At 38.1% G+C, this 16,490-nt stretch overlaps 1 protein-coding gene across 1 annotated transcript in view; it reads left to right on the top strand.

Annotated features, from left to right (window-relative positions):
- camk1d (calcium/calmodulin dependent protein kinase ID) overlaps nt 1-16,490 on the top strand; it is an 88,811-nt gene that overhangs the window by 27,438 nt on the left and 44,883 nt on the right. Inside the window, exon 2 of the mRNA XM_015392805.1 lies at nt 15,057-15,188. Coding sequence (XP_015248291.1) covers nt 15,057-15,188 — 132 coding nt within the window. The remainder of the gene's footprint in view (nt 1-15,056; nt 15,189-16,490) is intronic.

Raw genomic sequence — 16,490 nt, 5'->3', positions numbered from 1 at the left:
CTCACAGTTTTAAGATAGGAATGTATACCCCGAGGGGAAAGCACACAGGATGAGACAATTTGCTTTTAAAAAAGGTAAACACTGTTTTTCAGCCACCATGACATCATCGCTATTTTAATTGAGGCAATAAAAGATGACTCCTGGGCGGAAGGCACGAAAGAAAAAGTTCACCCCATAATCAGTCATATCCCAGGCAAATTGAAGTTTATTTTCTAAATGCTTTAGAAAAAACAAACATTTTTCTCGAGATTGGATGTACTATTAACCTTCTGATAGAGAATGCAAGGAGCTAAAGATTAAAGTAATGGTAAAGAGTCTTTCCAACCTCAATGACTTGGAACTTATAGCAGATAAGTCAACAAACTAGTGCAAACATTCAAAAAGCTGCTCAGAAATTATAGGAATTTCTGTAACAGCAAAAAAAGATGATAATTGAGAAGCATGTTCTGTTGCATTCACATCAATAAACATCCAACTACTGTAAATGAGCTCAGTACTTCACAGGAAAGGCTGTGTTGCCGCTCTGTCAAAGACGAGGTGTTTTCACAGCCAGTCCTCACATCTTCCCGTTTCTCCTCCTCATGATTAAATTGTGTTTGCTTGAACAGAGTCAGGGCCACGCACTGGATCCCCCTTCCACTAAACAAGCTGCGGGTGTGGAGTACTGACAGCCTGTTACGCTGAGGGTAGAAAATAAACCACTGATTCATGATGAACCTCAGTCTTTAATGTAGAAAAATGACTAAACTAGATCTCTAAACCTAATGTATTTGAATGTGATGAGTTAATCTTTCTTTATGGAATAACAAATACATTTTTACACATTACCTAAATTCACACTGACTAGACATGCAGGATTTTTGGAGCCGAATGTCCGATCACAGCATCAAATCCATAAATTCTTTAACTGCTCTCTCACGTACTTTGATGTTGTCTTATTAGCTATCAAAATTATGGCCGATTAGAAAGTATCATGAATTGACCCCTGTTTTATTAAAGGAGGCAGCGAATACTAGCTTTTTAAAATCAAAATGGAAGACGGTGTGGAATGCTTTTAAGAGGTGACTTTAAAAAAAAAAGCAATAGTAATTTAGCTCTGGAAGAACTGTTTCGTGGTCCTACCTCCAGCGGAGACTCTGATCAGCAGTCGCCTTTTAAACAAATATTGTCATATTGAATTAATACAGTATTTCAACGACACCACTCAAGTCAAAATCAAGAGTTTTCAACACATCTTTACTAGAAGAAACAACTGATGAAATAAAAATAGGGTAATTATTTCGGATTATTTCAGTTTAAATTGTTTCTTATTCTTGAAGAATTGATATTTGTTCTTAAGGTTAATCTAATGTTAGTCATCTTTGGTTAGTTTTTGGCTTATAAATGAATGATGACGGGCATGCTCCGGTGGCGCAGTGGTTAGAGCACACGATCCATGTATGGATGCCTTAGTCTCCAATGCGTCCGACCCGGGTTTGAATATGAGCTGTGGTCCTTTGCCGCATGTTTCTCCCCCTCTCTCATACCCCCTTTCATGTCGGCCTTCTGTCCAAAGTACGAGCCACTAGTGCCGTAAGAACTCAAAAAAACAAACAAATGAAGGATGCCACTGGACCAGTGAAGTTTGATTCATTTCCAGAGCTGAAGAGGATAAGATACTCCTCCAGTCAGCACTCCACCTGCTTAAAGGCTGTTGTTTCCTTACGTTTTCAGTCATAGTCATGTTTCCTTTCTAGTCTGCAGCACAAAACTGTAGTTTTCCTTTTTTTCTTTCTCTAATCCACCTTGGCTTTCCTCTCTTATCTTCCCTCTTGGTGCGCATCCTTGAAAACTGTAAATCTGTACCTTAGCTTCATGACGACGACTCACTATTTATTTGGATTGTTTTGTCTTCAGAGCTCAGGAACATGGCAGCATTTGTGCTCTAATAGGTGAATACGGGGTCTGCCCGTCGATGACGTTAGCCACGAGCCTGATAATTGTCCTTGTCCATTCCCTGTCATTATCGGGCCGTACGCTGTGCGCACGGGTCCATTCAGAGGCTCCCACTTCGGCTTTGATTAAACTGCTAATTATTGATGGGGCAGGAGCAGGCCTGCTGAGCTGCCTCCATCTCTCACTGTGTGTGTTTGTGTGTGTTTCTATGTGAGCGAGTCACATTAACAGATTCTCTCACAGTCGTCTTTTGGTAACACCTTCTGTCCTTCAGGCCTGATTCATTATTCAGGATTTTGTTGGAAGTTGCATTTAGATTTATTGAGAACAGGAGAATAATTCACACTGCTGTGAAAGAGGATTTAGATAACTATTGAGGGAATTTTGTTCCATTGTTGTTGCAAGAAAAGAATTTTTTTTATAAATAGATGTTTGAAAGAAAAAAAATTCAATTCAAAACTGAAACTTAAAAACTTCTCAATAAAAGAAAGGGTTTGATAAGGATGGTTAAAAACTAGCGTTGCTGTTTTCTCTTTTTTATTTTTCTGAAACTTTTTTTTCTTTTTTTAAACTAATATTTTTTTTGTAGATTTTATTATTTCAAATTTTATTTGATCAAATTTGAAATACTCTCTGTTGTATGCAGACGAAATAGAAATGCGCCTTCAGTTTGTTAAACTCAATCTGAAAAAGAGAAATAGAAAATTAGATTCTGAACATACCAAATCTGTAAAAAATACTTTACTTTTAATAAAATTTGAAATAATAAAATTTGAGAAAACAGCAAATTCTCATAAAGGTTTAGATTGAGAATTTTTTCAGTTTCATTTCTGGATCTCCTTTTACAACAAGACATCTTTACTTGCAACAATAATGGAACAGCTGGAGTGTTGATATCTTTCATTGGATGTAAAAGTTATATAAACCAACCTAATTAAGTCATGATTTACTAGTTAATATCTCAGTCTTGTTGAATGATGAAATCACCCAAACAGGACGTGTTCGACATAATAAAATACTCCAAAAGATGTTGAAACAGCTCATCATCAACCATGTTAAAATGCTAAAACCCCTTCCCACCAAAAAGGACTCAACACTGATTATTTTTATATCAATCTATCCGATCTGGATATGCGCTGCCAAATGTTTACTCTGATATTGACACAATGATGACAAATCCTACAGAAGTTTCAATTTAGACAAACAAAGAAAAAAGTAGTAATGGAAAATAGGAGTTTAAATACATGTCTATCATGTGACCTCAAGCCACAGCTGCTGATTGTGCTAATTAATCGGCGGATACGGTTGGATATTGACCGATAAGTTAGAAAGAATGGAAACATCTGCCTAAAATATTAATTAGAGGCATCACTCTATCTGTAGAACACACTAATAAGCAGATGAAGGTTCTCAGTCATCCAGGTCAAAGTCATTCCGTAAACTGACTCAAACTCACTGCGGATCCAGACATTTGAATTGAGAAAGCTTCCTGGAGAGGTGGCGAAACGTCTTCAAATCTTGAAAACCAAGTCCAGTGGATATTTTTTGAATTTCTACGGAAACACTAATAAGCAGGGTTGTGCATCAAAGCGTTGAATGAACGGTGTTCACTGAATACGTTCATAATTTTAGTAGTGGTGGGCCGTTATTGGCGTTAACGCGTTGCTTAAATGCCAGACTCATATCGGGCGATAAAAAAGATATCACCATAAACTATTCTCACAGTTGGGTTGGGAGCTGGGTTTGTACTAATGATGACTTTCACCTCGATATCCAGTCGATCCCTCAGATGAACAAAGATAGCAGCCAGCAGTGAGTAAAATCAGCTGATTGATTTTTATCAATGAAAGAGCAGCTGTGCTACAGAGGAACAGCTGATCACTACAGAAAGCAAAGTTTTTTATTTTGGAAAAGGATTGTGGCAAAGAAGGATGTTTGTTAGTAAACCTTTTCAAAAGTGAAGGGATCTGTGTGATCATTAATGACTTCTGACCCTGAAACTCTGCCTGCATCTGAGGACGTGTTAAACATGGATGTATTGAAACCTGTTCAAAGACTTATTTATTTTTAGGTAGCGCAGACATATAAGGTTCTTTGGCAGAATTCAAATGAGCGATTTTAATCTAGATTAATCTAGAATAATTCCAAGATTGCTGTGAGATTAATCTGGATTAAAAAAAAAAAATCTATGCCGCCATAAATTTTTAGTGAGCTGAACTGATTAGTTTTAAAGTAATGAACATGAACGAGAACTACGTTCACTCTGAGAATAATGAGCGACACACAGCTCACATTCACGTCAATTGATAACGACACTTTTCATTGGATAACGTCAAGTTTTACGGCACTTATTGTGGCAAACAACATGACAGACCAACATGTCTACTGCTATTGCTAGTCTGCATGATTCAGACTGATCTGCTGCTATTTCTGATGGCAGTGTTGCAGAGTGCTTTGCAAAGTTTTATAAACTAACAAAGGAAGAATCAGACAGAAATAAAACTCACGTTTTTGTGCAAAAAGCGCACATCGTGACTTAACAGACAAGTCCGTACGTCAGCCATGTCCACTTCAAAGCAACACATCGAGTTAAAGCATCTGAGCTCTCTTGGGAAATTACTACTGACCGAGGAACGAAAGGAAATATTTTTGATCCAGATCTTTTCAGCAGAACCTTAATGTTCCTGTTTCTGAATTTCTGTTTAATTTGGCTGAGTAAAGGCTTCACTGCACATCCAGTATACCTTCACTGCATCAGGTACTTTCCATTTCTTTCTATATATTATGATCACACATTTGAAGGGTGAAATATGAGGTTCTATTGTGTAGGATTGTGGCCTAATTCACCAAATAAAATACGTTTGTGAACTTAGTTCATTTAAAAAAAAAAGTGAACTATGACAATTTAGATCTTTTTGGGAAGGGGTTGGTCAAACGTGTTGATTATTTTCCAAAATTAGAAAGTACAACTGATTATAAAATGGAAAATATTTATTGAATTTCCTTAACTTGAGCATTTAATACTCAGAAATAAAAAAATAACAAATGTGTTGCCTGGAAAGTGAATAAGTACTGGAAAAAAGGTTGCAAATCTGTTTTTAACAAAAACCGGAGCTCTTCTGAATAAGTCCCCTATACTCACATCTAAATTTGACAAATCACGAATATTCAGATCCACGATGTAATGTTTACCTTGTTTTCATCATTCAGTGTGTGTTAATGAAACACCCTGACCTTCTCCTAAATCCCCAGTAATGGAACGTTTTAGCCTTTTTATCCTTGACTGCAGCTGCTTTGATTCGTTCTTCTCTTCTGATCTTTGTCTTTGCCCCTGAGAGCATTAGTGAAGGTGCACAGCAATGATACCCACTCTAGTCTTTCATGTCAATGTTGATTAGGACATTATTTAAATCCTTTTGGTTGCACAGCCCTATTTTATTGTATTTCTTTATCTAGGAAGTTAAATATTATGTAATGCATTGGTGGACCACTAGGGGTACTAGTACCTCTGGTTGGGAATCACTGATATAGAGGATGTTTGGTCTTGGATTGACTACAAAATTGAGAAGATATTCTTTCCAGTAGTGTATTAATCTTGTTTTTGGCGTTATCTGCACCTGGATTTGATTGCAGGACGTTTGCACCCCTTGGCTTCTGTACTTTTCTCTTTCTTGGATAAAAAAAAACTGAAGAAATTCAACAGAAGAGGAAAACCCTTTTCCCAGCACTCTACTACACAGATAACTTCCTGGTTTGCTAACAAATCTAATAACACTGATGTCTTCGTCTAACGCTAATGACATATTAGTGACATATTAAGAGGCTGAAACAGCTTTACTGACTTGGACCTTTTCCAATGTTTTGAAGTGGAGCAGTGCTGTGGGTTTTTCCCTTGTAATGCTGTCTGTCTGTATGTTAAACAAAAGGTATTATCACATGCTAAGGCTTAGCCTGTGAGCAGTATTATCTTGTCTTTTGAAAACACCTGATGTAACGTCACCTTTTGTTGGTGCGTTCTGATCTGCTGCACCCTTTCAACCTTTCAACCCACCATAGATTTATGAGTGGATGATCGTTTTACTGCGGCGTCTCGTTGAGTTCGCTTTATAGAGTCAGAAACACATAAAAGCGTTTGAAAACAAGCATAATGTACGGGTTAGACAGTTTTAAAACCTTTTTTTCCCCGCATGGATTTCCAGCTTGACGATCATAGTGTCACATGTGTTTCTTCCACCTTGGAGGCCTTTTCTAGTCTCTCCTTCCCTGTGTGGTTCCTCTGCTGTCTGTGCGAGCGTGTGCACGCCTTTGCACGCTGTTTCTCCCCCGTCAGATATGTGCCGGACCGCGAAACGATGGCACACACGCTGGCGCTGCCAATACTGTTTTTCTTTTTCACAGCAGCAGAGCTGGACTGACACAATTACACAGGTTCATAGAGGAGGGAATTCAATCATCGTTGCTGTGGGTAACAGCAGCAGAGTGGGGACTTCCAGCCAGTCAAAACATACCAGCATGCCAGATGTAGCACAGGTTCTTTCCTCCAATCAGGTGAACCCCGCTGCTCCTCCAGCCTGCGAATTTCCAGTTGCAAGCAAATTACTTTACGGTTGAAATAAAGTAAATAGGACTACGCTGCGCTGGCCTGCTTTTCTGATTGTGCTGCCAGTGTGTTGCCTTGTGCAGTCTGTCCTTTCACATTGCGTTATTTCAGAGTCTTGCAAAAGTTTATTCAACTATTTCACATCACTAAAACAGACCTGTGTAAATTATTGGGAATTTGTTCGTATTTGTGGAAGTGGAAAACTGTGCAACATTTTGCAAGTAATGTCTGCCATGGTGAAGCAGGGTGGGGGAGGCACCATGCTGTGGGTTAGATTTTCTTTAGCATGGTCAGGGAAAATGTTGACCGAAAGATTAGTGGAGGACAGAAAGGCTACTTTTCACTTCATCATTTAATTTATAAAGAGTACTCTTGTTACCTTACTTCTATTGTGCAGCTTTTGCAACTTTGTGAACTTAAAAAGAGCAAATGCACCAACTTTATGACATGATATGCCTTATTTGACGGGTTCAACTACAAGGGGAGAAGTAAATGGAAACTCCAGACCAGCCTGAATCCGGTTGATATTTTTGAGAGAGCATGGTGGTGTGAACTGGCCACAGATCTGGAAGAAATACAAATGCTGACTTGAAATCTCTTCTAGATCTGAACAAATTTGACGGGAAAATCAATCAATTGCTCAATTTAAATCAAGTCTTTGACCATAAATTACATGTTTTTATTATTGCTGTCATTGTTTTGTAATGTTTGTCATGTTTTTTTTTTTTTTTTTCATTTAGCTATATGCCATGGGTTATAATAACAGTGCTTCTTGTTCTGTCCCTATCAAATTAAATGTAAAAAATGTAAAAAAGAAATTGATTATAAATTATCAGATTGATCGGAAATCAGAGAAATAAGCAACATTTTTTGTCTATTTAAACACCCAAGGAAACAGATTTGCTCTTTAGACTCTTGGTACAACATTTGATGCTCCTCCCAGGCGGTCTAAACAAGCTATAACTGAGGTCTGAAGTCTTTGATCTGCTCTGCATTTTTTCCCATAGCTTTCAATGAACAACACTGCTTTACACATCTGATTTTAGCCTTGAAGGGAGTATAGGTTCCCCTTCCATTAGAAAACACTTAACTTAAGCACAATATGCTTCTACATTTATTGTTCTGATTTAAGATATTTAATTAATATCTTTATTTAGATGATTTTTCAGAAAATCTTCCTCTTTTCATTTGTTCAAAATGAATCCAGAGGTGAATCAGTAATTAGAATTTCTTCTGAGGCAATCAGAGCTCAGAACATAATCTTCCCCAAACTAAAGGTTTCCAGAACAAACAGGTAGATAAAGAAGCATAAACAGAAATGAGCTGAAGAACATTTATTCATCTGTAAGTCAGAAAGCCGACGGCTGTTTTGGGACCAAGTTGATTCAGTGTTGACACAACTCTGCCTGCAAAAAATGCTGATTTGACACAAATGCTTAAAGTGGATGCAGTATATCAACCAGTGACTGCTGACAGGTTTTTCTCCCTTATTTATTCTGTAAAACTCTGATGCGCCAGATCCCACTGTGTTATACAAAGGTGATTGATGCTACAGTTTTTTAAGGCCCCTTTTTCTTTTTTCTTTTTGTAACATCTTAAAATCTTCAAATAGAAGCAGAAGTATTTATCTGCTATTAATTATGTCTTTTGTTTTAGTTTGAATTTGATCAGAAATAGAGACAAAAATATTCAATGTTTTTTTGTTTCATTAAATGCAGACTTGGGCCAATGCATCCATTAAACTATGCTGAGCAAGGTTTTTTTCAAACTTTTGTTCATTTTTTGTTCATCTATTATTGTTGCAAAGAAAACATTTTGTAAATGGAAATTAAATAAAAAAAGTTCAAATTTCAAAATCAAGCTTTGAACTCAAAAAAAGTGTTTAAAAAAATGTTCATAGCAACTTTGCTACGTTCTCACATTTTTATTTAAAATTTTTTTTATTCTGTCTTAAATTTTTCAAATGTTTTTTGAAGATTTTATATTTTCAAATGTGCCTCTTTCAGACTGAGTTTTTATGGACTGCATTCTTTTTAAATTGTGTTTAAAAAAGTAAAAAAATTATCACTTTAGAGCATAATACTAGTGCTCTCATAACTCATTCATGACTGTTAAACTAAGTCAACTGATTATGAATGAATTAAACCAAATTTGAACTCTTGTCCAATAACTTTCCTTAACTAGGAAGAAAACGGTAGCGGTGGGATTTCCTGAAATGTAGCCAATCACAGACAGTTTACTTTCTCTGGTTGGTTCCTCCCTCAAAGTGACAAAATTGGAGGGAATTTAAAGGAGCATAAAAAGAAAGAGAAGGAGCATGATTTGTGACACATTGAGGACCTCAGTATTAAATCTGCACCCATAAATTGTTCCAAATGCGAAATGGAGATTAACTTACACATGCTCCTTTGGTAGAATTCTGACTTCATACAGTAAGCCTATATATTTCTTTTATAAAACCTCTGTAACTTTAATTTAGTTTATCAGGGCTACATCATTGCACTTGTACTGTCCACAAGTGCATATATTGCTACTAAAAGTTTAAAGCTTTGTTTATTATTTGTTTGAAAGGTGTATTTACTGTTAAAATGCATTAAAAATCAGTCAAGGTGGAAAAAAAACCCTGTGTTTTTTCATATCTCTTTCTACTTTTCTCTGAAATGAAAGAAGCTGTGGTTAAGCTTACATTTCAGCTGGAGTCGCCAGCTGCTCACTTTCTTTTGATCCCAAAATAAATGAAATATAGTATGTATCTGTATCAGAAATCACACTTTTATAGATGTGATTTTTTTTTTTTTCCTGAATATAGTTGGAAAAGCAAATCTGCCTCTGTAACATTTAATTTTTATTAAGGAAAAAGATAAAAACAAGTGGATGTCATTTCTATTTTGAAAGTATTTTGGCACCAGTTTTACAGCCAGTTAGGAGAGAAATACTAACTGGCTCCAAAATCTATGTTTCCTTTTTCTACACTTCAAAGTCGCACTAAATTTAGGTTGTAAAATTGTGGCGTACGAAACCAAAACAGCAATCTGTGCAGAAAATTTGTCGTTTTTCATCACACATAAGCGCTCTTTCAACGCGGCTCACAAACATTAGTGAGAGAAGATAATGATCCTCGACACAAAGCACAAAGGTAAACAGGTTGCGCTGTTGCCTCTTGTGATGATTAATGCGGCAGCTGTGAATACCTCCCAGACACCGAGGGCAACCATTCATGTTTCACAGTCTAGGGGTAATGAATGAAACGCTCCAAGCTTTTTCTGCTGTTCTGATGAGCATGAATGAGTCAGAGCGGTGCACGCAAGTGTCAGCGCCGAAGCAATCTTATCGGTTCGCAGACAGTCCACCTCAATCACCAGGGGCAACAGACAGCATCAACGCTTGTTGCACCCAAAGAGAAGAAGTGGAGGCGAGAAGAAAAGGGGGTAAAAGCAGATTATTGCTTAGAGCTGTTGCTTAAAAACAGAAAATGCAATAACAGTGAGTCTGAGTGTCTACACGGCTGTGTTGGCATGCTGATGTTAGGAAGACGGCTCTGCCTCCAGGATGATGGACGGCTCGTAAAACGTGCTTCGCTCCGAGGGTCTCCGGGGCTTCCTCGCGAGGCAGCGCTCCCAGATTGATCCAATAGAGAGCTCATTTACAGCAGCCGCTTTCACCTTGGAAGGAAAATCCTGAAACGCTCTCAGCACAGATGCTCACACAGATGAAATCATTTACCAAAAATCACACTGCCAAGATGTGGAACTTTTTTTAAATTTTACCTCCTCAGATTTCTACTTTGACTGGGCTGTTTCAATATGATTATTCATTAAACCCTTGATGTCCCCCAAGGGTCCATCTCAGGCCCCCTCCTATTCTATATCTACATGCATAAGTTATCCCAACTATGCAGATGATACACAGGTATACATTATAATGTAACCAGGGTATTATAAACCCATTCCAGTGCTGCGTAAAAGTGTAGAAGAAAACAAAGCACGGATGTGCCATCATTTTCTTCAGTTGAATTAAAACAAAATGGAAGTAGTCATTTTTGAACCAATGTCAGAGCGTTTAGTACTGAGCTTCAGATAATCCTGCTAAATGGGTGTAGAATGATGGACTCAGACCTGAAACTTCAGAGGCTCATAAAGACAGAAAAAAGTCGGCCTTTTATCACCTAAAGAACATCTTCACGTTTAAAGGACTAATGTCTCAGATCTTTGAAAAATAATATCTGAGACTGAAAGGGAGGTGAAAGGGGAGAGGGAATAAGAATGAAGGGAGAGAGAAAAAAGAGGAGAGAAAAGAGAAAAAAGAGGAAAATACCAAAACAAGACAGCATAATAAACAATGCAGAACACATACAGTACCTCCTAGAAGTCTGCTTTCACACCCGTATGAGACAAAAGGGAAAGAAAACAGAAAACATAACAAGAGAACCAAGTAAACATCAAAGTAGCTTCAAGAGCAGTGAGTATCCCTTAGCTATCCAGTTAGTATATGTGTATGGAAAGTGAAACCTACAGTGATTACAAAACATAATTCAGGGTTTTATATATCTGTAGCTGCAGCGTAGTATTTAGTATTGTGTATCCATGAGCACCTGGAACCAAGCTCCTGTGATTTGTATGCATGGGTATGCTCACGTATGAAGGATTTACAAAGCTACTTTACAAAGAAAATATGCTCAATAGCAGGTGTGGGCGGCCCCAGACTCACCCTATAGAGTTCATCTTTACCAGATTACTGAAACGTATGTTCGCAGGTCTGCCTAAAAAGCTCCTCAAGCAGCTGCAGCTGATACAGAACACTACTGCTTGTGTCCTCACTAAGACTTAGAAAGTGGAGAACATCAGCTCAGTTTTAAAGTCCTTCCACCAGCTCTCCGTACCTCAGAATAGAATATGAAATACGTCTGTTAGTCTTTAAATCACTGAATGGCTGCATTAGGGATGAAACAGTTAACCAGATTGATTATTGGTCAATAAATCAATAAATTAAATAATTGACTACCTATTTAGTAATCGATTGATCATTAAATGATAATATACATAAACTTAAACACATGACATTAGCTGAAAAAGCGAATAATTAAAACAAAAATATATAAATATTTTCCATTTAATATAAAAAAAAAGGAAGTTCTTAAGTGGTGTAGTTTTAGTTTGCCTGGTTTCAATTCTCAATAAAATATTCCTTTTAGGCACCTTTTGCCTTCCAATGATTAATCAGTTATTAAAATATGGTTAACTACAGCCCTACTATGGGTACCCAGAACTCAACGTGTAGAAGAAGCGTTAAAAACATTTATTTTGGGTCCTTTGACCTTTTGACTTTTTCAGTCCACCATTTATTTCATTTTTTTTCAATCATTTTATCTTATTTTAATATAATCATCTTGATTTAACAATTCATTTTTATTCTCTTTCAGTTTTTGTGTTCTTTATGTCACCTCAATGCACTTTTCTTTTCCTTCTCTTGTACAGCGCCTTGAATTTTGATATTTTTATAAACTGGGTGGGTTTGATTATATTATTTTTGTTAAACTAAATAACATACCGGTACATTATATTCCATACATCTTGGTCAGGGTTTTTTAAATGCAGCTGAAGGTTTCACGTTCACACCTGACTCAGATTATAGTCCTCAACATAAAAAGGTCAGCCAGTGATGAAAGGGGAGGGCTGGAGGAAAAGGTGAGTTTATCACAACTGATTTTATCAACCCCCCCCTGGGCTCCGGCTCGGTAAAAGATTGTTACCTTGGCAGCAAGGTCGTCGGTTTGAATCCCATCGTGGGGGACTCTCTCTTCTGAGATTCTGTGATCTTACCTGGTTTCTGAAGGTGAACTTCTGTTCTACTTTCAAGTCTTTTGCTTCGTCTACTGGGAATGAGCTCCATCCATCATCCTAGTTTAGTCAAGCCAGATTCCCTGTCTCTTCTATTTGAAGGTGTTTCTTTTTCTCACTATTGTTCTCCAACAAACGTCTTACCTAAGTAATGGTTTATTAGTTTTTTAACTTTTTGAACAACTTCTGAAGGCAGGCTGCTCTGCTTTTCATGTTTTACTAACAAAATAGCCACATTTTTATTTTATCTTAAATGTGCATAATTTTTTTCTCAACTTCAAATGTATGTGCTGTTTAAATCATTGAAAGCCTTGAGGTTAAATGATAGTTTCAAAGATTGAGATTTTTAAAATTAAAATTTTGCCAAACAAAGGTCATATAAAAGTATAGCTGAATGATTTCTGTCGCTCTAGTCCAGAATCGCTTCATGTGTTCATTCTGTTCTCTGAAGTTGAATTCTCCAGGTTTCCTGTCAGAAACACGACAAAAACGTCCGAAAAAGAAGTTGGAGCTAGCTGGGGCTGAAACAAATAATCCCAATCACTGTGATTAAACCTGTTTTAAAAAAATCATTAACTAATTAATCATTGAAATGATAATTGAGTATAACAAATTAAAAACATGCTTAGAGAGATTATTAAACGTAAACTTTATTTAAAACATATACGTATTTGAGTTAAGATGATAAACCTGGCTTACGTGTCAATCTGCTCCTCCATTAATGTGGTTTCACCTTCACAAAAGTGATTAATGTGTTAGCACTGACCTGAGTTCGACGTTCATGATGAGGTTGTTTTGTTGACAGCAAACAGACAGGACTGTTAAACATCAGTAAATATACGAGTATGTTTGTTTCACTTGGGAGATTAACTGTCAATTGATGGTTTATTAGATTAATTTTTTTTCAATCCAGTTAATTGAAAATGTCCTCATAGGATATTTTTTCCAGTTCTTGTAATGTTACTGTTATCTGCCAGAGGGCGCTGATGTTTATCCTTAGGAAGAGACTTACTGGTATTTGGAAGAGAAGTAATGCAAGAACGGAGGCATTCTGTAGCGTAAATCAATCCACAACACGGTCCGGGATTGTTTACACTCTTTACACTGTATGTGGTTCTGTTTGTATATATTAATACTCGATAAACTAAAGTAGCTCCATTTAACCACCCGTTTGAAAATGACACTAACACAAAGCTACTCTGGATTACTTTAGAAACACAGAGCTACATCAAAGTTAACGTCCATTTTTAAAGTGAAGTGACAAATAGCCTGACAGTGTGTTGGAGCGACATACCCTGTCTGTTAATGAAGGTTTTACATGAAGTATTTCACATGTTTTATTCCATGTTTTTCATTTAGTAACCTTATAGGTTCCTGTTTTGTTATAAATTATAAATATGTCTAGTTTAGTAATGCATCAGAAAACTGTTTTCTTTATTCCGTCTTTATTTAATACAACTGGCACTATAAACTGTTTAAATATAATGATCTATTATCTTTTTTAAATTAGGCATATTATATAAAAGTATGGGCTGCTCAATGCGCAGTGGGTAGCACTGCTGCCTTGCATCAAGACGGTTCGATTCCCGTCTTTCTGCATGGACTTTGCATGTTCTCCCTGAGCATGTGTGGGTTCTCTCTGGTTACTCTGGCTTCCTCCCACAGTCCAAAAACATGACTGTTAGGTTAATTGGCTTCTCTAAATTCTCCTTAGGTGTTTGTCCTGTGTGTCTCAGTGTTGCCCTGCAGTTGACTGGCGACCTGTCCAGGGTGGACCCCGCCTCTCGCCCATTGACTGCTGGAGATAGGCACCAGCACCCCTTGCGACCCCACTTGGGATTAAGCGTGTTAGAGGATGGATGGATATAAAACTATATTTAGGGCTGTATGTTAATGGAAAGAGAAAACTCTGGTGTTTTACCTGTTAACTGTCCCGCCCCGCCCATGTGACTGAGGTCTAAAGTGGTGATTTTGGTTTAGCCAGTTAACAGGTTGAAAAAAATGTCGGCTTATCAATTAATCATGAGTTTCATTTATTATTCGATAACCTGCATGCCTCAGTTTTAACACATAAAAGAAATATATTTTATCAGCTTGTATCAGCTAAAAGGTAGCTAGCACCAAACGGCTAAAAATGCCTCCCTCTTAACTCCTGCCACCTACTGGTGAGACACATGTATAACAGCATGTTTGGTTGGCCTCCCGCACAGATTCAGTCCTAGTAGTGAAAGGTAGGGGCCTTGGTTCATTTTTTTAGCAGTATTCCTCTGGTCTGGATGGGATCCCGCTGCAGGTTGCCAATATGCCGAACAGACGTAGGAACAAGGACGGCTGGGAAGAGATAAGGGCATCGTGTTTACTCTAATATGCCAGCGAGTCTGAGGGTAGATCAACAAAGGAGGCAGCAATCGCTCCAGGCAGATTAACTTGCAATGGACTCATCTTCATTCATCACGCTGCTTTTCTGCATGACGCACACAGACACATTTAAAACACACACACGCTGAAAAACAGCCTGATTCTTCCTGCCGTTCCACCTGATGTTTTGTGGTATAAGAAAAGTGATTTCAGCTCTCCTCCTTTCTAATATTTATGGGGATATTAGTCAAATCGTGAGGGCATAAAAGGAAAAGTTTTAGAGACTGACTTTATCTTCTTTCTTTCTATTTCCTTTGTTTCTCTAGAGGGGCGTTTTCAGAGGTGGTCCTGGCCCAAGAGAAGCTGAGCGGCCGCATGTTCGCCGTCAAATGCATCCCCAAGAAGGCTCTGAAGGGGAAGGAGAGCAGCATCGAGAACGAGATAGCTGTGCTGAGGAGGTGAGCGCAGTCACACAACCACACGCACACGCAGCCCGGCTAATTCCTGGTTACCGGGGCAACTGTGCAGTGCATCTCCTCTGTTACTTCTACGCAAAATACCCCTCCATCCATCCATCCATCCGTCCCCCGCCCCCAGGTCACGATCCACACACACACATCGGGGCTGAGCAGCAGGATCATGTGAATAGAACTGTACATTTTTCAAGGAGCCTGGGAATAATTCATGCCTTACGCTCAGAAACAGGCGTTTAGTTGTGAACGGATGAATGTGAATGCCTAACCTCCAATTAGGGTTTCTTTTTACCATCCCGCTGTGAGAATAACGGTGCATCTGAACAAACCAGACCAATCCAGCTGCGGACTTCCCCCTTTACTTCCCCCCCAGCGTTCTGCTGACTCTCCCAACCAATCCCACCATGGATGGTGTCACATCAGCCGCTGTCTGTTGCTCACCCTGGACAGAAGATGCCTATGTTTAGCATCTGAAAGTGGCCCCAGAGGCCACGGCAATGCGACTGATGCAGGAAAGGAGAAAACAGCGGACAATAAAGCAACGTGGCACAAATCCCACGGCGATCCTGCGTGCCTGACTGCCGCATGCATCTCTGTTGACACATCAAACCATTCAGAGCGGCTTATGTTTTGACACATATCATATGCTGCCAGCGTGTTGTGGCCCTCGGTTGGCGCGCTTTCACTCTGTCAGATACCAGTTAGTTTTTGTAGAATGTGTTCACCTTCAAAGACTGCAGTCTGTTTTTCACTTATAGCTGCAAGCATCAAATATGAAATAAGAGAAATCACATGTTTAAGGATTCTAGTCTGGGAGAAGAAATGCCTTTTCCATCCTTCATTTCAAGTGTGAAGAGTCTATGAAAAATGGATCTTCCTGGTATCACTGGGATGTAATAAGAGAAAGAAATGAGTTCTTTAAATTTTATCGAGAATCTTACCGGCTGTCTCAAGTTTAGTCTGACAGCATGTCGGAGTGACATACCTCGTCTTTTTAATGACACTTTGAAATCTAAGCACACTGGAAATGAATGCCTGACATGTTTTATTCATCTTTTCTTTTTATTCAGTAACCTGATAGATTGCTGTTAAATTATATCTTCTAAATATGTCTTTTTTGATCATGTATAAGAGACTTTAATTTTATTCAGTCAGTATTTTATCCACCCATTTACATTAAACACAGCAGCACGCTTGAAAATAACACAGGTTAAACTTTTACTTATATAGACATGTACGGAAGAGGATTAGGGCCACTGGAAAAAAAAAAGTTTGCTGATTTTAAAA

This window comes from Cyprinodon variegatus, unplaced genomic scaffold (genome assembly GCF_000732505.1).
Source record: "Cyprinodon variegatus isolate N-32 unplaced genomic scaffold, C_variegatus-1.0 Scaffold607, whole genome shotgun sequence".
NCBI classification, from domain to species: domain Eukaryota; kingdom Metazoa; phylum Chordata; class Actinopteri; order Cyprinodontiformes; family Cyprinodontidae; genus Cyprinodon; species Cyprinodon variegatus.
Note: the sequence above shows the minus strand (reverse complement) of the source record. Positions and strands in the feature narration are given on the sequence as shown.